Source organism: Trypanosoma rangeli (assembly GCF_003719475.1).
Source record: "Trypanosoma rangeli strain AM80 chromosome Unknown Tra_15.4_contig_00053, whole genome shotgun sequence".
Classification (NCBI taxonomy): domain Eukaryota; phylum Euglenozoa; class Kinetoplastea; order Trypanosomatida; family Trypanosomatidae; genus Trypanosoma; species Trypanosoma rangeli.
The window spans coordinates 25,866-44,953 of NW_021705800.1; the positions used below are offsets into that span (position 1 = coordinate 25,866).

General features: G+C 47.7%; 6 protein-coding genes across 6 annotated transcripts, besides 19 other annotated features; all 6 read right to left on the bottom strand.

Moving 5' to 3' along the window:
* Nucleotides 1–488: 488 nt before the first annotated feature.
* Nucleotides 489–506: a microsatellite.
* Nucleotides 507–1,136: 630 nt separating this feature from the next.
* Nucleotides 1,137–1,170: a sequence feature (A-rich).
* A 2-nt stretch (nucleotides 1,171–1,172) lies between these two features.
* TraAM80_02369 (uncharacterized protein) lies at nucleotides 1,173–2,957 on the bottom strand (the record flags this gene model as incomplete). Its single annotated transcript, XM_029379373.1, has 1 exon — nucleotides 1,173–2,957. The coding sequence occupies one exon, from the start codon at nucleotides 2,955–2,957 to the stop codon at nucleotides 1,173–1,175; it is 1,785 nt and encodes a 594-aa protein (XP_029240704.1).
* A 29-nt stretch (nucleotides 2,958–2,986) lies between these two features.
* Nucleotides 2,987–3,040: a microsatellite.
* A 315-nt stretch (nucleotides 3,041–3,355) lies between these two features.
* Nucleotides 3,356–3,377: a microsatellite.
* Nucleotides 3,378–3,403: a microsatellite.
* A 352-nt stretch (nucleotides 3,404–3,755) lies between these two features.
* TraAM80_02370 (uncharacterized protein) lies at nucleotides 3,756–4,544 on the bottom strand (the record flags this gene model as incomplete). Its single annotated transcript, XM_029379374.1, has 1 exon — nucleotides 3,756–4,544. One exon carries the CDS (start codon nucleotides 4,542–4,544, stop codon nucleotides 3,756–3,758), a length of 789 nt encoding a protein of 262 aa, XP_029240705.1.
* Nucleotides 4,545–5,262: 718 nt separating this feature from the next.
* Nucleotides 5,263–5,305: a microsatellite.
* A 50-nt stretch (nucleotides 5,306–5,355) lies between these two features.
* On the bottom strand, nucleotides 5,356–8,091 carry TraAM80_02371 (uncharacterized protein; the record flags this gene model as incomplete). The annotated part of the gene is made up of 1 exon (XM_029379375.1): nucleotides 5,356–8,091. One exon carries the CDS (start codon nucleotides 8,089–8,091, stop codon nucleotides 5,356–5,358), a length of 2,736 nt encoding a protein of 911 aa, XP_029240706.1.
* Nucleotides 8,092–8,154: 63 nt separating this feature from the next.
* Nucleotides 8,155–8,236: a microsatellite.
* Nucleotides 8,204–8,238: a microsatellite.
* A 504-nt stretch (nucleotides 8,239–8,742) lies between these two features.
* Nucleotides 8,743–8,760: a microsatellite.
* Nucleotides 8,761–8,780: 20 nt separating this feature from the next.
* Nucleotides 8,781–8,806: a microsatellite.
* Nucleotides 8,807–9,031: 225 nt separating this feature from the next.
* Nucleotides 9,032–9,049: a microsatellite.
* Nucleotides 9,050–9,135: 86 nt separating this feature from the next.
* Nucleotides 9,136–9,198: a microsatellite.
* A 570-nt stretch (nucleotides 9,199–9,768) lies between these two features.
* Nucleotides 9,769–9,815: a microsatellite.
* A 344-nt stretch (nucleotides 9,816–10,159) lies between these two features.
* Nucleotides 10,160–12,007, bottom strand: TraAM80_02372 (uncharacterized protein; the record flags this gene model as incomplete). Its single annotated transcript, XM_029379376.1, has 1 exon — nucleotides 10,160–12,007. One exon carries the CDS (start codon nucleotides 12,005–12,007, stop codon nucleotides 10,160–10,162), a length of 1,848 nt encoding a protein of 615 aa, XP_029240707.1.
* Nucleotides 12,008–12,076: 69 nt separating this feature from the next.
* Nucleotides 12,077–12,114: a sequence feature (A-rich).
* A 288-nt stretch (nucleotides 12,115–12,402) lies between these two features.
* Nucleotides 12,403–12,441: a microsatellite.
* Nucleotides 12,442–12,462: 21 nt separating this feature from the next.
* Nucleotides 12,463–12,480: a microsatellite.
* Nucleotides 12,481–12,807: 327 nt separating this feature from the next.
* Nucleotides 12,808–12,830: a microsatellite.
* A 313-nt stretch (nucleotides 12,831–13,143) lies between these two features.
* Nucleotides 13,144–15,687, bottom strand: TraAM80_02373 (uncharacterized protein; the record flags this gene model as incomplete). The annotated part of the gene is made up of 1 exon (XM_029379377.1): nucleotides 13,144–15,687. One exon carries the CDS (start codon nucleotides 15,685–15,687, stop codon nucleotides 13,144–13,146), a length of 2,544 nt encoding a protein of 847 aa, XP_029240708.1.
* Nucleotides 15,688–16,260: 573 nt separating this feature from the next.
* Nucleotides 16,261–16,302: a sequence feature (A-rich).
* A 205-nt stretch (nucleotides 16,303–16,507) lies between these two features.
* Nucleotides 16,508–18,361, bottom strand: TraAM80_02374 (uncharacterized protein; the record flags this gene model as incomplete). Its single annotated transcript, XM_029379378.1, has 1 exon — nucleotides 16,508–18,361. The coding sequence occupies one exon, from the start codon at nucleotides 18,359–18,361 to the stop codon at nucleotides 16,508–16,510; it is 1,854 nt and encodes a 617-aa protein (XP_029240709.1).
* A 453-nt stretch (nucleotides 18,362–18,814) lies between these two features.
* Nucleotides 18,815–18,846: a microsatellite.
* Nucleotides 18,847–19,088: the final 242 nt, after the last annotated feature.

Below are 19,088 nucleotides of genomic sequence, written 5' to 3' on the forward strand. Positions count from 1 at the left end.
AACTACTGAACAAAATCACCGCAATAAATATTTCAAATAAGATAAAAAAAAGTTTTTTTTTTTTCTATTCCTCGCATCGCCCCACACTACGATTGGATTCGCAGGGGACACGTGCAGATCCTCCTGCGACAGTCTCCCTCACATAAAAGGAACGAAAGAAGGAAAACAAACCATTAAAACACGGTCGACCTACGGGCACCGCAAAGCAACACACTTGACGTAAACTTCTTTCCTTAATTAAAACGCACAACTCCTTTCTCCCCCTCCAATCTTTCCACCCAGCTGTCACCTGCACTGCACAATCAGCACGTTTTAGCTGTCAACGCGGATACGACAAAAGACAAACAAATACTAATGCAAATAACTTCACTACACGCGGGCGACGGGGACATCTATGAGGGAGCCCCGCCCCCTCATCCTCCTCCGCTGAAAAGCAGCAGCTGGAGAAAATAAAGTTTTTAAAGCGAACTGAAAAACAACCAACCCCTAAAAAAAAAAAAAAAAAACTAGACTTTCATTCCGCTCCCTGACAAACTCCACGCAATTAGAGAAGCGACCATTAAAAGGAATAACAAACAATTAAATAATGCAAAGGTAAATAAAATGTGCCCACAACATGTTCACGGTGGGGGTGGCGTAGTTGAAGGAAAAGCGTATAAAACGGTTTTTACGGAAGCCGCAAAAGCACAAAAGAAAAAAAGATAACCCATCCCAAGGCGTCATCGATCACAGCTAAATAAAAAAACAAAAAACAAATGTAGAGAATGATATAAATTTATATCAGAATTGAGAGATGAAGATAAAAAAAGAAAGTTGCCTACACAGTGGCATGCCTCCGTGCTTCTTTAGGGATTTCGTTCCTGTTGTACTCTACATTTTCTTGTTCTCTTCGCCATTCGTTGGTTTCAATAGCCACACAATCAACCTGTCTCTCTTCTTTCATGCGATTCCCTCCGCGACGACGCAAGCTACTCTCCGCACCCCCTTAAACACAGCCACGTTTTCGATGCACAACTCGCCACCATTCAAATTTTATCCTGGGCATTTCTTTTTGCCTGCTTCCACGGCTGTGCAGCCATCATTGCAAACGCGTAATGTTATTACCTCCCTCCCCGCCATAGATTTTGAAGAAGAGCAAAAACAAAAACAAAGAAACAAAACAACAAAAAAGATTACAAAGTTCCCACACAATTCAACTGGCAACTACCCCCGCGCGGGGAATAAATGGCGAAGGATGAACTGGCAAGAGAAAAGCCGGAGTCACTGAGGCTACTTGAAACTGCAGCAACTGTAGTCGTTTCCATAGGACCGACGTCACCGCTACTGTTCGTATCGTTGCTGTTGTTTTTGTTGTCAAGTTTGTTATGCATTTGCGAGCTGCTTGGCACACATAAGGGAGTTGGTTTTTCGCAAATGCTCGTTATCCTTGTACAGGGTGTGGTATTCTGCTCCATCTGCGCTTCCAACTTGCACTGTGCAACGTTTTCCTCCAGCGTGAACTGCAATTTTGTTGGGTCGCTGTTTTTTATGATGTTTGTTCCTGCACGCACATCGTTGTGGCTGCGATTGCGCCTCAGAAGACCCTCCAACTTAATGGCAAGCGTCTTAGAATTCACACCGGTGTACTGCACACGGCGGATGACGCAATTCCCACTGCGCTCCACGCAAGCACACAGCTCCTCCACATCATTGTTAACGACGTCAATACCGAGCAAAATCAACTCCTGCAGAGTTCTGTTACGATGCAACGCCTCAAAAATGGGTAGCAGTGGACGACGTGAGTGAAAAGTGTTAAAGTTCACCTCGCCACTGTGTATCTGACTCATCCTGTAACTATCACAGAGCGGATGCTCCACCTCTTTGCTTTGATGCGACAAATCCAAAAACAAAAGTGTACGGTTATTGTCAAGAGCTTTTCCAATAATACGAAGGCTCTCTGCACTCATGTTACACCCACGTAGACTGAGCCTAGCCAAAACAGTCGCACCCGAAATTCCAACTGCTAAGGCGGTAACCGCCTCTTCGCTCAGAGAGATTTGCAGATTGAGACTTTGTAGCTGTGCCGTTGGTGAACACAACGCTTCTGAGACTAACCGAAAGGGCGCTGACAGAGAGTTAGAAGACTCTCCATTCGTCGAACTACAAGGAATTGTGGTGTAACAGTCATGGAGAGCGAGGTGGCGTAGTTTGGTTTGATACAACGCCATCTGAAGAACAAAAAGGAAGTCTTTGACGGCAAAGTCTCTCCCTTTGAAGCCCCCGTACGTGAACGACACCAACGTGTTCCCACAATTTGAGAGAAGCAGCTCAATGGAGCCTGCACTCATGCTTTGCGCCGATTTGGCATGAACGAGTGACTGACGTGCCTCTTTGCCGTCTACACCTCGACCAATCGCCAATTCAGTCAGGGGAAACGAAGAATTGGCACACAATTCGCACACACTCCGTACACCTTCAGCTGTCAGAGGGTTGCCAATAAGCGAGAGCCGCTGCATGGACGGAGAACTCACCTGGAGAGCTTCCAAGAGTACTTTGACGCCCTTGTCTGTGATGTCATTACCTGATAGCACGAGAGATACAAGCCGATGCTCACGGGCAATAAATGGGGCAAACGCTCGTACACCGTCATCTCCAATTCGAAGACTGTGTAGATCCAAAGTTAGCATCCTTCGAGTGCCATCATCGGCCACTTTACAGTTCAGTTGATTCATTAGCAGTTCACTAAGGGCTTCCGCTCCTTTTGGCCCAAGCGAGACCCATTTGCCGTAAGACCTACGCCACTTCGGTGGCGGGATCACAGGCTCATACGGCGTGCAGCACTTAAGCAGAGATGCGAGATATTTTGCCTCGAAAAGGCGGTTTTTAAGAACAATATCGTCATCTTTTGCGTTTGAACCACAATCGGCGCACGACGCAACAAAACGGAAGCAAAACAGACTTCGCAGACAATCTTTCATGCGAGTGACGACGCCCCCTCTCCGAAAAGATAAATAACTAAGAGTAACACAAAAACAATTAAAAGAGAAATAATTAAACAAATGGGTGTATGTGTCAATGTGTGTTCCCCAATAATAATAATAAATAAGTATTTTCAGTGGACTCAACGACGCAGGCTCTTGGTCTGTTTCTGTTCTTTCCTTCTCTCCTTGTAGGAGTGAAGGGGCAAACTCAGCCCCTTCGCCAACGCTTCACCCTCTTCCCCTACTTCCCTTCGTCAGTTTCCTCCTCTTGCCTAAGTTACCTTACCTTGTGAGCAAGCACCGCACTATATTTGTCAACGACACGACATATGAGCACGGTTAGCGTGAGTGAGAGGCAGCAAAAAAGAATAGAAAAGAGGTATTGAGGCAAAGAGACATACACACACACACACACACAGAGAGAGAGAGAGAGAGAGAGAGAGCAATAACAACATCAACAGAGAGGCACATAAGTTTAGCACCCAGCCAACCAAGAGCATCACGTACACCAGAAGACTTTTTCCTCCGTTTCAATGCAGGGCTTACTGTTATCATTTTTGTTTTTGTTTTTCGGTTTATACCACCACCATCATCAACCGCCCCCACCCTGCATCGTAGTGTGCGGGTACATGTGTGTGTGCGTGTGAGCTATGATACGTAGGAGCCGTCTCTGTTTCTCCCTCATCCATCCATCTGGGTGTAAGGAAGATGCACAGAGGCCAATATGATATGCAAACCGCCATTGAGAGAAAAAGCTATGAAATTGTTTCTACTCCTCCTCCCAAGTCTTGATGATTACTTGTCACGTTTCTCGTCACTGCACGGCTTGCTACCAGGAAGATGCAGCTCATCAGGATCTTGTAGACCTCCGCCAACTCCTTTCGCAGTCGATGAGACGTAGCGCCTAAATCCTGGAGTTCCCATTGGAATCGCGTCTGCGGTGCCCTCATCCTTATTTCCACCGTCAGCTTTAGGCGTGGTGGAGGACACACTACGCCATTCTATTCTTCCTTTCATAGAGTTGGCTACCGGGCACCGTTTCTGCAGCTTCTCAGCAAACGCCATCACCTCCGCTTCCGACGCCTTTGGGGCGTCAATGTAACCCACTACCACAGTCTCATATCCAACCTGCGTGCCAGTCTTCTTCTTCTCGAGTTGCAAGGTTACATTTTTTACATCAATACCTTCTTCCACCGCAACCTCCGCCGCGTGCGACGCAGTGCAATGCTGCAGCAGCGCCATAGCTCCGGCATTTGTAGAAGTAGCCTCTTTTAATGCCTTGTTGACGGAAACTACACGTTTCTTGATACGTTCCATGAAGCTGAGCCCCCGCAGTGACTCCTCAGACGCTTCTTTTGCCCGTTGCTGCTGTTGTCGTAGTATCTCCTCATATGACTCACGATGTTTTTTGCGCTTCTCTGCTAGTTCCGGGTTTTCATCCAAGTAGACATTCTTCAGCGAATGACCGGCTCTTTTTGCGGCATCGACAGACTCATTTGCATGGAAATGCAGCATGGCAGGGATCTTATTTAACTCCTCGCGCAGAACCCCCCAGACCCCAAACAAAGACATCGAGCGGCGCATTAGCGACGGCGAGAAGTCAACTAGAGCTACCTAACTAAGGTGCAGAGGCCCACGCGCCAATGACTAGCAACACCCACGCACTCACCGTGAAAGGAAGGAAGGGAGGGGAAAGGGTGAGAGACTAACCAAGACGATTTGCGGTCTCCCGGTCAAAGAGCTTGGTATAGACAAATAAACACGGAAAAAATGACAAGAGCAAAAAAGGCAGAGTAAAGAAACGGCAGTAACCGGCGGTGGATCAGCAGCATTGGAAGCACGAATTCTTGACCAAGGGGAAATACAAATTTATGTCAAAGAATACAACGAAAAAATGCGTTGTTTGTGTTGTTCTCGTTACTGATGTTGACTCCCTCTTCTCTTGCTTCTTAGAGCAGCTGCAACAAAAAGCGAGGGGTCTGGGAGAAACAAACATGAGGGAAAACGAGAGAGCGTGGAGACAGGGTGTGTGCAATGATCACAAAGGGGTCAACCTGGACAGCACCCATATACTACTCCAGTTCCTATATACACTAACTTGAGTAATACTTCACGTCAAATTTACATAATATTTTTATTTTCAGTTCTCTTTCACGACTGTCAAAAGTAAGAGGGGCCCCACGCACCTTCTCAAAATAAATGCAACACGCACATATATACATGAACAACACACAACAGAGGCGTGACGATACACACCGAGACTACAACAGAATAAAGCATAAAGGGAGAAGGCGTCAGCTACACAGCAAAGACAAAGCAAAACCCAACAGCAACAACAACAAAAAAGATATATACGTGTGTGTATAAGGAGTCAAAACATGACAACGCCCTAAACTCACGACGACGTTTCTGCCCCAAAGAGTTCTCGTTGGAGCTTGAGAAACGGCACGTCTTCGCCTGGGAAACACCTACACCGTGAATCAGGATCAACAGAGAGTGTTTGCACGTCGTTGCAGTGATGTTCCAGCACGTGTCGCATGAGGAATATCCGCGGTGGTACAGAAGGTGGTGGACAGGGCTTGATTCCCGCACAAAACCGCATACCCACAGCAGTTTTCCCGGTGCGTGGGACACCGGCACCCTCATTCTCGCCCTCACCACCACCGCCTCCTCGTCGTCCTCCTCCTCTACTACTACAAGCCTCTCCATCCGTACCTCTTTTTGCCATTTTGCCACCCCAACGACCGAAACCAACAACTGTGGCAGTGCCAGGCGGGTCCAGGGCTGAGGGGTGACTTTGCCGCAGATGACTCAGCACGTGACAAACCTCAAGCTGGGGCAACACCGTCTCAATATTCGCTTCATTGGGATTCGAATCAATGACAGAAGCCGTGACACCCCTACCGTGAGAAGTGTGTGATGTGTTATCCAGCTGCATGCGGTTCGCGTTACCGTCACATATTACCGGTATTTTTCTTTGAACCGGCGGACGCAAGGCCAGTTCCGCAGCATATTCATCTGGCATAGGTGTACGACTATCAAAAAATGCAAGTGAAGAAGCAGTATTCATATTTTTTTTTCGTGCGTCACAGCGCTGTTTCCTCTCCATTTTTGTCATGTATGTGTTGTAGTGACGTACCATATCGTTAATTGCGTCTGGAAGGGATGCAGAACATTGACGTGGGTTAAGTTTGATGTCCCCTTCCTCGTACAATTTCTCCAGAAGCGCACGCACTGCTGTTTCTGTCGCACTCTGCTTCGCAACAGCCTGCGCCTCCTCAGTGTTGCTTTTTATAAAAAGATCATGTTCATCAAGTGCATTGATCAGCAAGCCTGGCACATCACTGCTATTCAGGGCAACAAAGTGCAAAAGGCGAAGAAGAGTGTCACGATCACATGCATCCAGTGCAGCGTGATAGGGTTTTGGCAAGCCACTGTGTGTCAAGGTGGATCGCTCCTCATCACCCTCACCGCAACGCTTTTTCCACAGCTGCAGAAGTCTAAGATGCACATCACGAAGCAGTTTTCCTTGTTCCACTAAAACCGTTTCCATCTTTGACATGTAGTACTGAATGGTGTTTTCCTTGTTAAGTAAAAGTTGCGCATGGTCGTAAAAGGCATTATTTTCAATACTCACCTCCGTACTTCGTTGAATGAGCTCACTAAGGCTGCTGCGGACCTCTTTTTCTAAGGCATCCATCCGCTGTCGAAGTTCCATACCAAATTGTCTGCAAACTTGAATTGCACTGTCCACCTCCACATGATGTTTTGTGGTGGTCTCCCGAATAAAATCATCCGCCACCTTCATACGCGTTGCTTGCTCATTGATCACACCCTGCAACGACTCCACCTTTTTCTTCCAATGCTGGATCATGCGATGAACCCGTTGAATAAGAGAGGCAAGCGCAGATGCAAGGTGCTGTATATTTTTTTCAACCTCATCTTTCTTCTCCATGGCAGCGTTCACGGTCTTTTCAGAAAAGAGGCCCACCCTATCCAACTCCTGCGTGAGTTCTAAGAAAAAGGAGCGTATTCTCCCAATTTCTGGTTCCTGATTCGTATCCTGCCGCTTTACAGGTAAGTGAGATTCAGTCAGGTAGGAAGAAGGATCCCTGGCGCACGACAGTACTTCCACCTCGGTGGTAAATGCTTGCATGGTCATTGGGATGTCAAGTTCAAGAATTCTGTTTTCCCCTAAAACATTCGCACCAGCTAAGTGTACAGTTTGAAGCAATTCAAAGGTGGATTTGACCAGCTTTTCCACAGCCTTTTCTGCTTCTGTAGTAGTCGCTTCACATTCACGATGCACCCTGTACAATTCCTCTTGAAGTTGTAAAAAGTTGCGTCTCTGTGGCACAAAGGCATCACTCGCAATTTTCAAGAGCACTGTTTCCCATTCCGCCTCATATTCAGTGTCAATGACAATACGTGCCTTTTCCTCAGCACTCATTAGAGCCTGAAAAGGTTTCCTCCATTTCTTCTTCCTACTCCCTGGTGATAGTCGCCGCAATGGTGGAGACAAACGAGAACCTCTTTTTGGCGTTGCTTCTTTCCTTCCGGCCTTCGGTAGCGGTGTCGGTTTACCCTCTGGCTTGAGTGAAAACAGTTTGCTCTTGGTCGTCCCTGAACTTGTTGTGGACTTGTCACCTTGCGTTCCAGGAACACCAAAGCGCTTCGACGAGACGGTGTGTGTGGTCCGCTTATTGGGCTTAGACGGGGAAAAACTCGTACTACTAACAGAGGAGCGAGTAGTGGCAGGACTTCTTGTGACCAATCCTTTTACACCTGGCGAGCTTGTAGAGTTCCTCGATTGCCCCTTCCCGGAAATGCCGCGCTTCCCCCCAGAATTGTTGGAGTCTCGCACGACGGACGCTGTTTCCAATGAGGAGGAAGCGAACAAGGGGCCCCTCGACGATGCAGGTTGGACTTCTAACGTCTCAGACTCCGATGTGGGGAAAACATTCACCACCCGACGGCGTGAGGATGACCGTGGCGACACACGTTGCCCCAATTCCGCACCACCGAGCTCTTCTCTCGTCGTTGTGGGTGTGCCATCTTTGGGTATAGGGCCCGCGAGTCGCACCGCCTCGGCGACCCGAGGAGCAGTGAGGATATCCGTCGCCGCCTCCATCAACTACCGCGCCCGCAGTGACTCCTTGCCTCTCACCAAGCTCACCTTACAGGTTTTGGCGCGACAAACAAACAAACAAAAAGGACACATAGGGATAAAGTAACGGCAAGGCAAACACAATGAAAACAAAACAAAAAAAAACAAAAACGCGGTAAATGAGAAGTCTTCACCGAAAGAGACGACTACCGGAAATGCAGCTGTCTTCATAGAATCAATGATCCCAAGAACAAACAGATGAGCCACAAAAAGAAGTGAGCAGCAGGGGGCAGAGGTGGAACTCAGAAAGAACCCAGAACCGTAACAGTACAAAGTTATATTCGTACCCATCTCAAATCATGACTCCACTAACTAGAGTGACGGAGAAAACTTCCTGTTCCTATACCTCCCTCCTTCTCTCTTTTATATATATATATATTTCCTTTCCATCCCCTTTTGAACACAAACTGTTTTCTCTCAGTTCTTGCTGTTGCGTTTGCTCCTACACGTATAACCACACACATATAAAGAGGTGTATGCTGTATGTTGTATATCACGGTATGCATGAAAACATATCCGCAATGTAGCGTTGTCGCATCAAAGAAGATGCGACGGAAAAAGAAACATATCGGCGCTCAAGCCAAAACACAGTGTCACCACGGATTTCTACAGGCCTATATATATATATATATAAGAATGCCCAATCGCAGTAAAAAAAAAACAACAACAACAACAAAACGAAGCAATTTATCAACACAAACAGTGTGAAGCAGGAGTGTGAGAGAAATAAAGAAGAAAACAAAAATGAACAATAATATATATTGCACACACTACATCCACTTCTTCTCTCATATACATTTTTCCTCCACGTCGGTGCGCCTCCTCTGAAATTCGACCTTCACATATTTCTTGTACCTTTTCCGTCACCGGTTCTGCATCCCACCCTCATTTTGTGGGTCTCCTCTGTGTGTGTGTGTGTGTGCCTGGAAGTAAGTGAGCTGCCCCACAACTTGTGCTGGTTTGCAAACATACACCCTGCCCTTGATGCACCCGTAGCATCAGGCAAAGACACCAACACAAACACATGCACACACACGATGATACGCAAAAAAAAAACGACAACCAAACGCAGAGAGAATAAAACCCTTTACCATTCTCTCATTGTCCTACCTCTCTCTGTCCTCCGCGTAACAACGGTAAATAACACCCATCCGTGCAGCCACACGAACAACAATTACATTTTTTTTGTTAACGATTATTTCACATTGCCTCTCTCGCTCCTTTGCTTCCCTAAGTTCCGCCTGAATAGGGAAGGAAGAAGACGTCTGTGATGGCGGTGTTTAGCTTCCGTTCACTCACCCAAAAAATGATAGGATCTGAGGGCTTAACTCTACATGCGTTCCCACCGGTACCATGACGCCTCGACGTGTGGATAAACACGCAGAGAAGCACTGTGCACAGGCAAACGCAAAAAATAAATAAATAAATTTATCCACCCCCTTCTTTTCTCCCTCTTCCTCGCGTATTTTTATTATTATTTTGCCTTCGTTGCTTCACTCCACACACACAACTTCTTTCCTTCTTACTGTGCTGCTTAATCTTCTTCCTTTCATAGTTGCCGCCCTCTTCTTTTTCTGTCGCTTTCCATTTTATTCAGGCTTCCTGCTCCAAACTTCTGTGTGTGCGTGGTTAAAAGACGTTCACATACATACACACACACACACACACACTCACTCACTCACTCGCTCTTTTACTGAACATCACAGTGTGGCGGGTGACCGTAAAATCAAGCACAACGTCGTTCCTTAATTGAAAAAAGCATACACACACGTGCATGTCATGCACACTCACAGACATATCCAACGAAGTAAACCAAAGAGGCACAAACATCAGCGACAATGGCGTCTAATCACCCTTGTGGATGATTAGATAATTTCCGTACTGTCTTTGTAATACACCCAACCTAAGGCCAAGATACATATCCATGAACTTCCCTCCCCTACTGTTCCCGCTTTTTTATTTTTCTATCTTGTCGTCTGTGACCGCAATTAACGCAATCTTCCTCTCTTTCCTGCCATTCATCCACGTCGTTTTAGTACTCCCCTCCATCGGCTATGTGGCAGTAAATGCGGGGCACACGCTTCTTGCGTGATGATGCCGACGTCCTACCCTCAACATCGTCCTTCCGTGTTGTGATCCTCTCTGCCATCGAGAGTAAATCCATCGGTTCCAATTCGTCGTGTTCCACCAATACTGTCACACGTGTCGTAAAACGCGGCATTGGTGGCACGCGGCGACCCAGCAACTCCTCTCCCATTTTGGCAGCACCGGCTATTTTCGTTGTAGCGGCGTCAGCCCCTTTTATCTTCTTTGTCTTCCGTGTCTTTGCCATTGCAGTGGTGGCTGCCATATTGGTCGAGGGGGATCTAGAGCTAAAAAACACTTCCTCTTCACACCGTGACCCAAGGGTGGGTTCACGACGTGGAATGCAACTCGCCACCACTGACAAGAGTGGCTTGAACGCAAATGGCTTGGAAAGCAACGTGGTTCCATTTTCATCATATACGGCTTGCTTTTGATTAAATATTTCATCGTCTTTATTGTCTTCTGCATTCATATCACTATTCAGCTTTCCATCCATAGTCGCAATAACATCCGCGACTGTCTTGGCACATCCGCTACCCTGCACCACCGTCAAATCTGCCTTCGGTGGATCATGAAATCGGACTCGCGTAATGGCGTGGTAGTCCTCCGGAACCTTAAACCGTTCTTGAGACTCACGTGCCTTTTGTAACGCCTTAATTTGCCACTCATGAAGCGCCAAAAGGCGTTCAATAGGCGTCAAGGTTGTGGTGCGTACGACGCCCGACTTTTTTTCTACTCTTGATACCTTTCGACGGCGCGCCCCTCCCGTTAATGACGTCTTTGATGGCGTCTTCGTTGCACTCTCAAGCAGCAAGTGGGGTGGTGGAACCAGCTGATCCATGTCCCGAACGTGAATACACAGTGTGTGATTCGCCCGCTCCTCGGAAAGAACACGCTCTGCAATCTCGCGCCGTGCCACTACCTCGTTATTCGAACCGGCATAGTTGCCATCTCTGTGAAACAGATTGCCAATCTCATCTACTCTGTGCTCTGGTGTCAAGGGCGGAAGCACCGCCTGATCTACCTCCCTGAGGTAGTTATCAATGGAGCGCTGATTCTGCGGCAGGGCACAAAAGATAGAGGCTACAGAGTCCGATAGCATGAACAGTTTCGTAATGCTTGCACGCTCTACTACCACATCCTCTTCAAGCTCCACAGAAACATCACCATGAGTCACCGAACGGCTCAAATTCGTTGATTCCTGTTTTCTGAAAGGCATTGCATCCTCCTCTTGCTCAGGCGACGCAGCACTGTCTGTCAGCTTTTGCATGGAGTCACGTTGGTGAGGCACCCGTGTTTTTTTCATCCGCTGGGCACCTCCCTTCCCTGACACCAAGTGTGCGGACACCGCGGACGAGGCGTTTCTGGTATTATTATCATTATTACCTTTTTTGGTGGTGGAAGCAGATGGATCAACGGGGGTAGTGGAAGAGGAGACGCCAGCAGAAGCGGAAGCAGCTGGAACGGCGACATTATGCTCTCTTGTCCTTGCTTCGCCAACTGGCCCATCTCCTCCTGCAGCTTCCATGCGGCTTCCCAATGCTCCCCCATCTGCGGCCGCAGTGGCGGTGATGGATGAAGGCACAGGCAATGATGCCGCGGTTGTCGTGCTGCTGGTAGAGGCGCCAGCACCCAGTTTCTTTGACCTGCCCGACTTCCGCCCAATAAACTTCGACGAGTGAAAGTATGCGGACTGCCAGGTTGCCAACGCCCCCATCACCGGGGCGGTGTCTCGCCACGCGGTGACGATGGCAGCCGTTGGCGTTGTCGCGGCCACGCTTACACAACGACGCATGCGATTAAGTAAGTGTGGTGCCGTGCACCAAACCGAGCAAGTGGCAATCGAATCGCGTATGATGATCGTAAAAAAAAAAAGTCCCAAAACAAAAACAAAAAAGAAAAGTTCTCTATGCTGTATATATAAATAATAATATCAATAGTAGCAACAATATGAATAAAGAAGATGGCTATGACGTTGAGATAAGGGTGACCTGATTTCCCCTCCTCACAGCCTCCGTACGCGTGCGTACAACTATTAATACTGTGTGTGAGAAGCACTTCCTCGATGTGTGTTGACGCGGGTGCGCAGAGTAATATACAAAAATAAAGGAGTCAAAATAACAACAAAATCTTCTTTTTTGTTTGTCCCCCCTCCTTTCTTTGCAGACTAAACAAAGCCCCCGTTCTCGCGTGTTTGTGCTTGCGTTTTTTTTTCTTTTTGTGTGTGTGCGGGTACGGCTGTGGGAAAACCACACACACACACACACAGGCTCGTGTGAGGTGTCGATCCTGCGCGGATGTGGGTAGGGTTAGGTTTTTGTAATGAAGTTGCCACCTTTCCTGCAATGCGTACGGCACCTACACTAGCAAGCGAACGAATAAACGACAGAGCACAAGAAGAGAAACGACCAAAATACTAATAACAACAACAACGTTATAAACGAAGCCAAAAATCTGTAACCGTGGAAGGGTTGCAGCGCCACAAAAAACCAAAGGGGAGGAACCACAACAAAGAGAAGACGGCACATAAATGCATGCATCCGTTCGCCATAGTTGCACAACATGCGGAGGTGGACCCACCCACATAATAATAAAACACACACACACACACACAAACATCATGGGCATAGAAGCAGGGGAGTGCCATAGTGTTTGCACATACAAAGAATAGGGGAGAAAAGGAAACAACGAGGAAACAAATACAAAACATGCATAACAAGCGGTTGCAGAAAAAAATGCGGAGTAAAAAAGAAAAAAAAGACATCAGAAACCTTCCCCTCCCTCTACTCCCACTACTTTATTGAGTGAAAGTTTAAATTTAAGTGTAGTCTAACAAAGAGAAAAAGCAACCTGCACCCCCCAACTTTTTTTCTTCTTGATTTTTTTTGTCTTCAATCCGCACAGTTTCTCTTGCAGTGGCGTCTCCGTTCCTCACAGCAATACATGGCTGCTCTCAGCTGACGGGGAGTTGTCGTCCTCGACATCAGATGGCATCATAATGATAGTCCTCGCTTCTTCCTTACATCGTCTCCACGGCTCCGGGCTATTCCAGACACTGATTTCACTTCGGCTAGCATCAAACAAGCGCGACTGAGCCTTCGACTGCCACCGCGGGGACTCAATACCTTGCAGCAACACTCGTTCCGCCCGCAGTGCGGCCAAGGGATCCCTTCGAGGTGGGGTTAAACGCGGTTCCGCAAAAGATACGGAAAAACCCTGAATATTTCCTGTGCGACGAGATGGGGAACTGATTGTCGACATGTTAGCGCGAGGAAAGCTACGATTAACGCCAAGATACGTGTTCAAACTAGAAGGAACAAAACCACCAACAGGACATCGCTGCCGCATCAAGTGACTCTTCCCCTTCCATCTATACCACGCTGACGCCAGCAGCTGATTTTCATGCATGACCTTTGCTTGCAATATCAATGCAGCCTTGTCCATGGCACAGCGATTCTCTTCACGCCGGACACAACGCCACCGCCACAGGCGCCATGTACCAAATAGTAGAAAACGGTGATGCATGAATACAGCCAAAGCAACACGATCCTTTTCTATTCCTTGATGAAATAGTACGCGCTGCACCCATCGATTCCATAGCACGTGACATGTCCTTCGCAGCCGGTTGAAAACCAGCTGCTGATGAAGCTGCTTCAGGTGTGTCTTACGCTTCCAATGGGTAAAGGTGTATACAATGCGCCGCCGCTGTTTTATCGCAAGGTACGTTTGCATGCGACCAATTCCACCTATCTTTCGCACCCAATGACGACGCCAAATTAACAGAGTGTGATAAAGAAGGCGCCGCCCCAAGGCTTGAGTAAATTGAGAATACATAAGAAAAAGTCGATACATTTTGCGCCACTGATTCAAACAACTTTGTTGCAGAAATCGTCTTGCATGCGCCCTGGCAATCTCATCAAGCTGACGACCCTCCAATCGGCGCCTAAGATAATTTTTAATGTGAAGAAATGAGCGCTGCATAAGCATACGATCCGCCACATGACCTAGGTACACCTCCCGCCAGCGCTCCAGACACCGTAAGGCGAGGGCACGCTTCGCAATCAGTGGCAGAGCTTTCCCCTGCACGTGAATAGCAAAGATGTAGGCACAACGCCACACACCAAAGAAACGGCGTCCAGATGTATGTATACGAAACTGCCTCACTAAGAAGGATGCCTTCCAGCACCTCCAAGCTTGTTGACGGAGACGTTCTCTTTTTCTCTCAATAAGGTTGTGACACTGCTCTGTCGCACATTTTTTCCTGTTGGCAATGCGACGACATTCCATTCTGTGCCTCCACTGCACCCAACATAATTGTTTTCTTCGCCACATAGATTGGAAAATAATACGCTTGAGATTACAACGCTCCACAAGGCGTACATCGCGCCAAATCTGAAACGTCTGACGCTTAAGGCGTAACGACGTCAACTTGTCACATTCTAAAAACAAAGATCTAAGTAATTTCGCACTGGCATGCGCATCAGTGATTGTCGCAGCATCAAGCTTACTCTTCACTGGAGAAGCCTCAGTGCGTGGTACTACTGCTTGCCCTATTGTGTTTGCTTCCACAAAAACTTTTTCAAAGTTTTGAGTTAAGGCAAGGCTGCTGCCGCTGCAGCTCTTGTTAATGTTGGTGTTCATATTTCTGCTACCACCACATGTTGGGGCTTGTTTCAGTGCTGCGTCTTGCAGTTGCAGAGCCGCGGGCCACTCCGCGTGTTCACTAGAGACCGTGCTTGGGACTTGTGTGGCACTTTCTTTGGGCGGCGATGTGGTGTAGGAGGCAAGGCCTCGCAACAAGTGCATGCCATGACGCTGCTGCCAGCGCACAAATGCCATCAGCAGAAGTGACGTCCGCCGCCACGTCCGGGCATGTTGCTCCATCGACATAGTCAACAAAGCAAACGGCAAAGTCTCTCTGAACCACTGATGAGGACAGCCACAGGCGACTTCGGCCGATGCTCCACTCCTTGCCAACTCAGGAAACACCTGCAGTAGAAGCATCAAGGGAGCTTTCAGCGACTCGGAAGCGGAGTGAGTCGTGAGGTACTCTATAGGACCAGCCGACAAGGCACACCGAAGCAGGGGAGCAATTGAGTCCTCGTCTTTTTTCCATTTCCGCGTAATGAATTCCGTCAACGCGGCGATGATGCTCGAACGCAGGGAAGAGTTTTGTAAAACCGCTCCAACGGCAGCGGCAATCTCTCCATGATAATGCTGGCAAGCTCTATGAGGATGGTGCTCACAGTAGAGGAAGTGCACCGCCGTGAGAAGCACATGTTTGCCCATGTTCTCAATGAGAGATGCCGCCTCGGAGGTTGCCACATACGAACTCGCCATGGCAACCAGACGTAAGTTGAGGGAGGTGCTGTTGTTGGTGACAACACAAAAGGCAAGAATCGTGCGACAAGCCTGTGTGAGAAGTGCCTGAAGCAACACCATGCAACCACCACGGTACATATTGTTCTCAATCATCGTTGCCTTTCCCAAATAGCCATGAACAGTAAGACGATGTCCCACCCACTTTTATCTCTCCCCCTTTTTTCCCCCTCTCCCTGCGTTCCTGTCTGCCCTTCGCAACGGCTGCAGCCACCCTAAGACACACGGCAAAATCTCCGCTACCCAGCAAAAGTGTGAAGTGCGCACCAGCAAACAAAACCCCGTCCCCCACTACGGAAACCACCGCCATTGTGGACAGAAGAAGTAAAGGGAAAATACAGACACACCAAAAATAGCAGGAATAACAAAAAAAAAGCAAAAAGCTGCAACACACAAACAAAAAAATATATATGAAAGGCAACAAAAGCGGGAAATGTCGTGTTGAGTTTATGTTGAGAGCGCACCAACGCATACCCGTCTCCCACGCTGAAAGAAGACAACAACATCACACAAAGCCACGCTGACCTGTTCGTAGCGAGATAGAAACACGCCAGTAAATGAAAAGAGAAATAAATATCAGTGAGATCAGAAATAAAATCAAAAAAAAACAAGTGGGACGGAAGGGCAGTAACCAGAAACGTGGCGGAGATGAAACGCAATGGATGCACCAAAATCAAAAAAAAAGAAAGAAAAAAGAAAGAAGAAAAAAAACACTCTCAGGCGAGGATAAGCGGAGAATAACGGAGCAGACAGAGCGACATGCAAGCATTCATACGGCCCCCCACCCCTTCTTTTGTTCACTTTTTTTTTACCCTTGACTTTCTCCCTCCACCCCCCCCACCCTTCTAGCAAAGACAATGACGAGGAGAAATACCACACAACCGGCATATTGACGTTTCTCCCCCTACATACATACTCATGTGACAAATATACGTCTCAACGATGAAAAATAAAACTCTTCCTTTGTGCGTGGACACACCACGAAATTCTGAGAACGATCACCTTCACTGTTTTTCTTCATACAACACTGTATGACAGCCAGCTTAGACAGAACAGTTCCATTCGGAAGTGCAATTGGGTAGTTTCCACCTGTCCCACCATCAAGGCATTCCTTTGTCAGGTAGCAGTAAAAGCGTGTGGGGCGTTTGATAAAGAGTACATCGTTGCTCCAGCGTTCCTCCGCTTCAAGAAGTTCTTGCGCTGTCAGTGGCACTGTACCGGTGTCTTCATTACCTCGAACCGAAATGAGGGTACTACGAAGCGTCTCTTCCACCAGAGTCATCATCGATTGATCAAATGCGACAGAACCAGATTGCGTGTTTAGGTGAGTTTTAAGAATAGGCGGGTCGAGTGGAGAGACGGCGGCACGTCGTTCCAGTACCATGCGATCAAAGTACTCGTCTTTCAAAAATATAGCTGTTGCCACCACGCGCGTCACAAGATCCGGTAGCGGGTGCGTCCAATCACGTCCCGTTTCGTCACTCCCTCCTTCTTTACCTTGAAACCTTCCAAGGGCTTCACTGACCGAGAGAAGTTGGGATCCAAGTAATATTGCCACTTTGTGAAACGACACAGCAAGCTTGTGGTAGCCTTCTACAGACATCATACAGGCCACAAGACGTGCTGACTCTTCGTTCTTCTTTGACAGCAAACTTTTTGCTTTTGACATCGCCGCACAACGCTCTTCACAGCCACTTGTCGAAGGTTTCTCTGCATTTATTCCTGAAGAGCTGTAGGGCTCATTCTGCGGTGTTGCAGCACTGATAATGGCTTGCACAAAAGCTGACCTCCGTGATGCATGTGGCACAAGGTGGGCTACAATGTATTGAAGAACAGCCTGTTCGGGGGTTGTTCCATCTCGGAAAATTTGTAACAGCCTTGTAGCATGGAGTTCCACCAAAAGATCATGCAACATCGCCAAAACTTTTTGCCGTCGCTTGTCATCAATGCGCTCCGCTGCAGGTAAAAGTCGCTCCTCACAGTACGCGATGGCCTCAGTGACGGAATGTCGTGCTTCAATACACTGAATGGCAATGTGCTCTGGCGCCACCGTAGTGGAGGCTGCACCCTGCTCCTCTTGTTGGGAATGTGACGGGCTCGCTGTGAGAAAAGTAAAGGTATGCAGGGATTGCAACTTCCTACCCTGATTATCATATAAATTATTATTGACGTTAGCGCTGTCGTTGGTGTTGGCGCCGCTGATACTTCCGCCATGAATTGGCGGAAGCGGAGGAAGTAATAGTGATATAAGCGTTGGAAACCAAAACAGTGGTAGTCCGTAGGCGTCCGCAACGTGACGCGCAAGCTGATGGCGGTCTGTGGCGATGAGGTAGTCAACCATCTCCATGCGCAGACGCAACATCCTACACACTATATAATAGTTCGCCCTGTTTAATATATGCGGCATCGTTGGTGAGCAAACGTAACGAAACGCATCATGTGCAACATCATCATCTTTCTTTGGGACGTTAGAGGTGGACCTCTTTTCATCCTCCTCTTTGATCCCTAGAAGCGGCGTCATACACTGCAGACGAGGCAGCTCATGCTCCAAGAGTAAGGATGCCCGATCAAAGAAGGCACTGTACTTTCGAAAAACATTAAGCACACGTGACGCAATTTTATCCAGCGATCCAGCTGCTGCTAAAGGGTTTGGATTTGTCTGCTCACGTTTGACTAGTGCCGCCAAAGCCGTCTTCACCGGTTGGAGTTCTCTAGAGAGCTTCTGAAGCTGCCGCAATGTCTCGATGGCATCTTGCGTGGCAGGATTCATTGTTTTTGTCCTTCTTTGCTTGTTATTATTTCTTCTTCACTGGCGTGTGAGAAGACACTAGAATGATGGCAACTGAAGGCACTCTGTGACTGCACTCCCTACTTCCGAGCAGGTGTGTGTTTCGAGTGTAATCACCTGCAGAAGGGCAGTCGTGACCCCCCCACCCCCCAAAGCCCAAGCAAACAAAAAAAAGAATAGCAAAACAAACAATAACTGTGGTTGAAGTAAAATAGTTGCAACCGGCATCTGGCGGATGCCCGGCGGTAAAACAAAAAAAAACAGACATAAATGATAATGGTGGTCATGGCAGTAATACGTGTGAATGAAGGAAAAAAAAGGAAAGGACACACCCTCCACAGGGGCCATCACGCCACGCCTGCAAGAGGATGAGAGAGAAAACAAACTACAAGAATACAACAGAAGGAGGTGCTTATACAGTGGGGCCCTTATTTCATAATAATAATAATAAGAAATAACAACAAAAAAGGCAAGCAGGCTTCTGTTTTTCTATGTTTTGTTGTGTTTCTACTGTTATTATCCGTATGAGATTACTTATATTTAACTTAGTGGCCCCCAAGTGCCTCCCCCTCTTTTTTTTTTTTTGGAAATTCTCAATGCCTCCTCCGCTTCCTACCTGACTGCCCGCCTCGGAACCATTTCTTTTTTTTTTTGCTCTTCCTGCCTCTGGCCCCATACATTCTCCTTCTATTTCACATCATCTATTCGT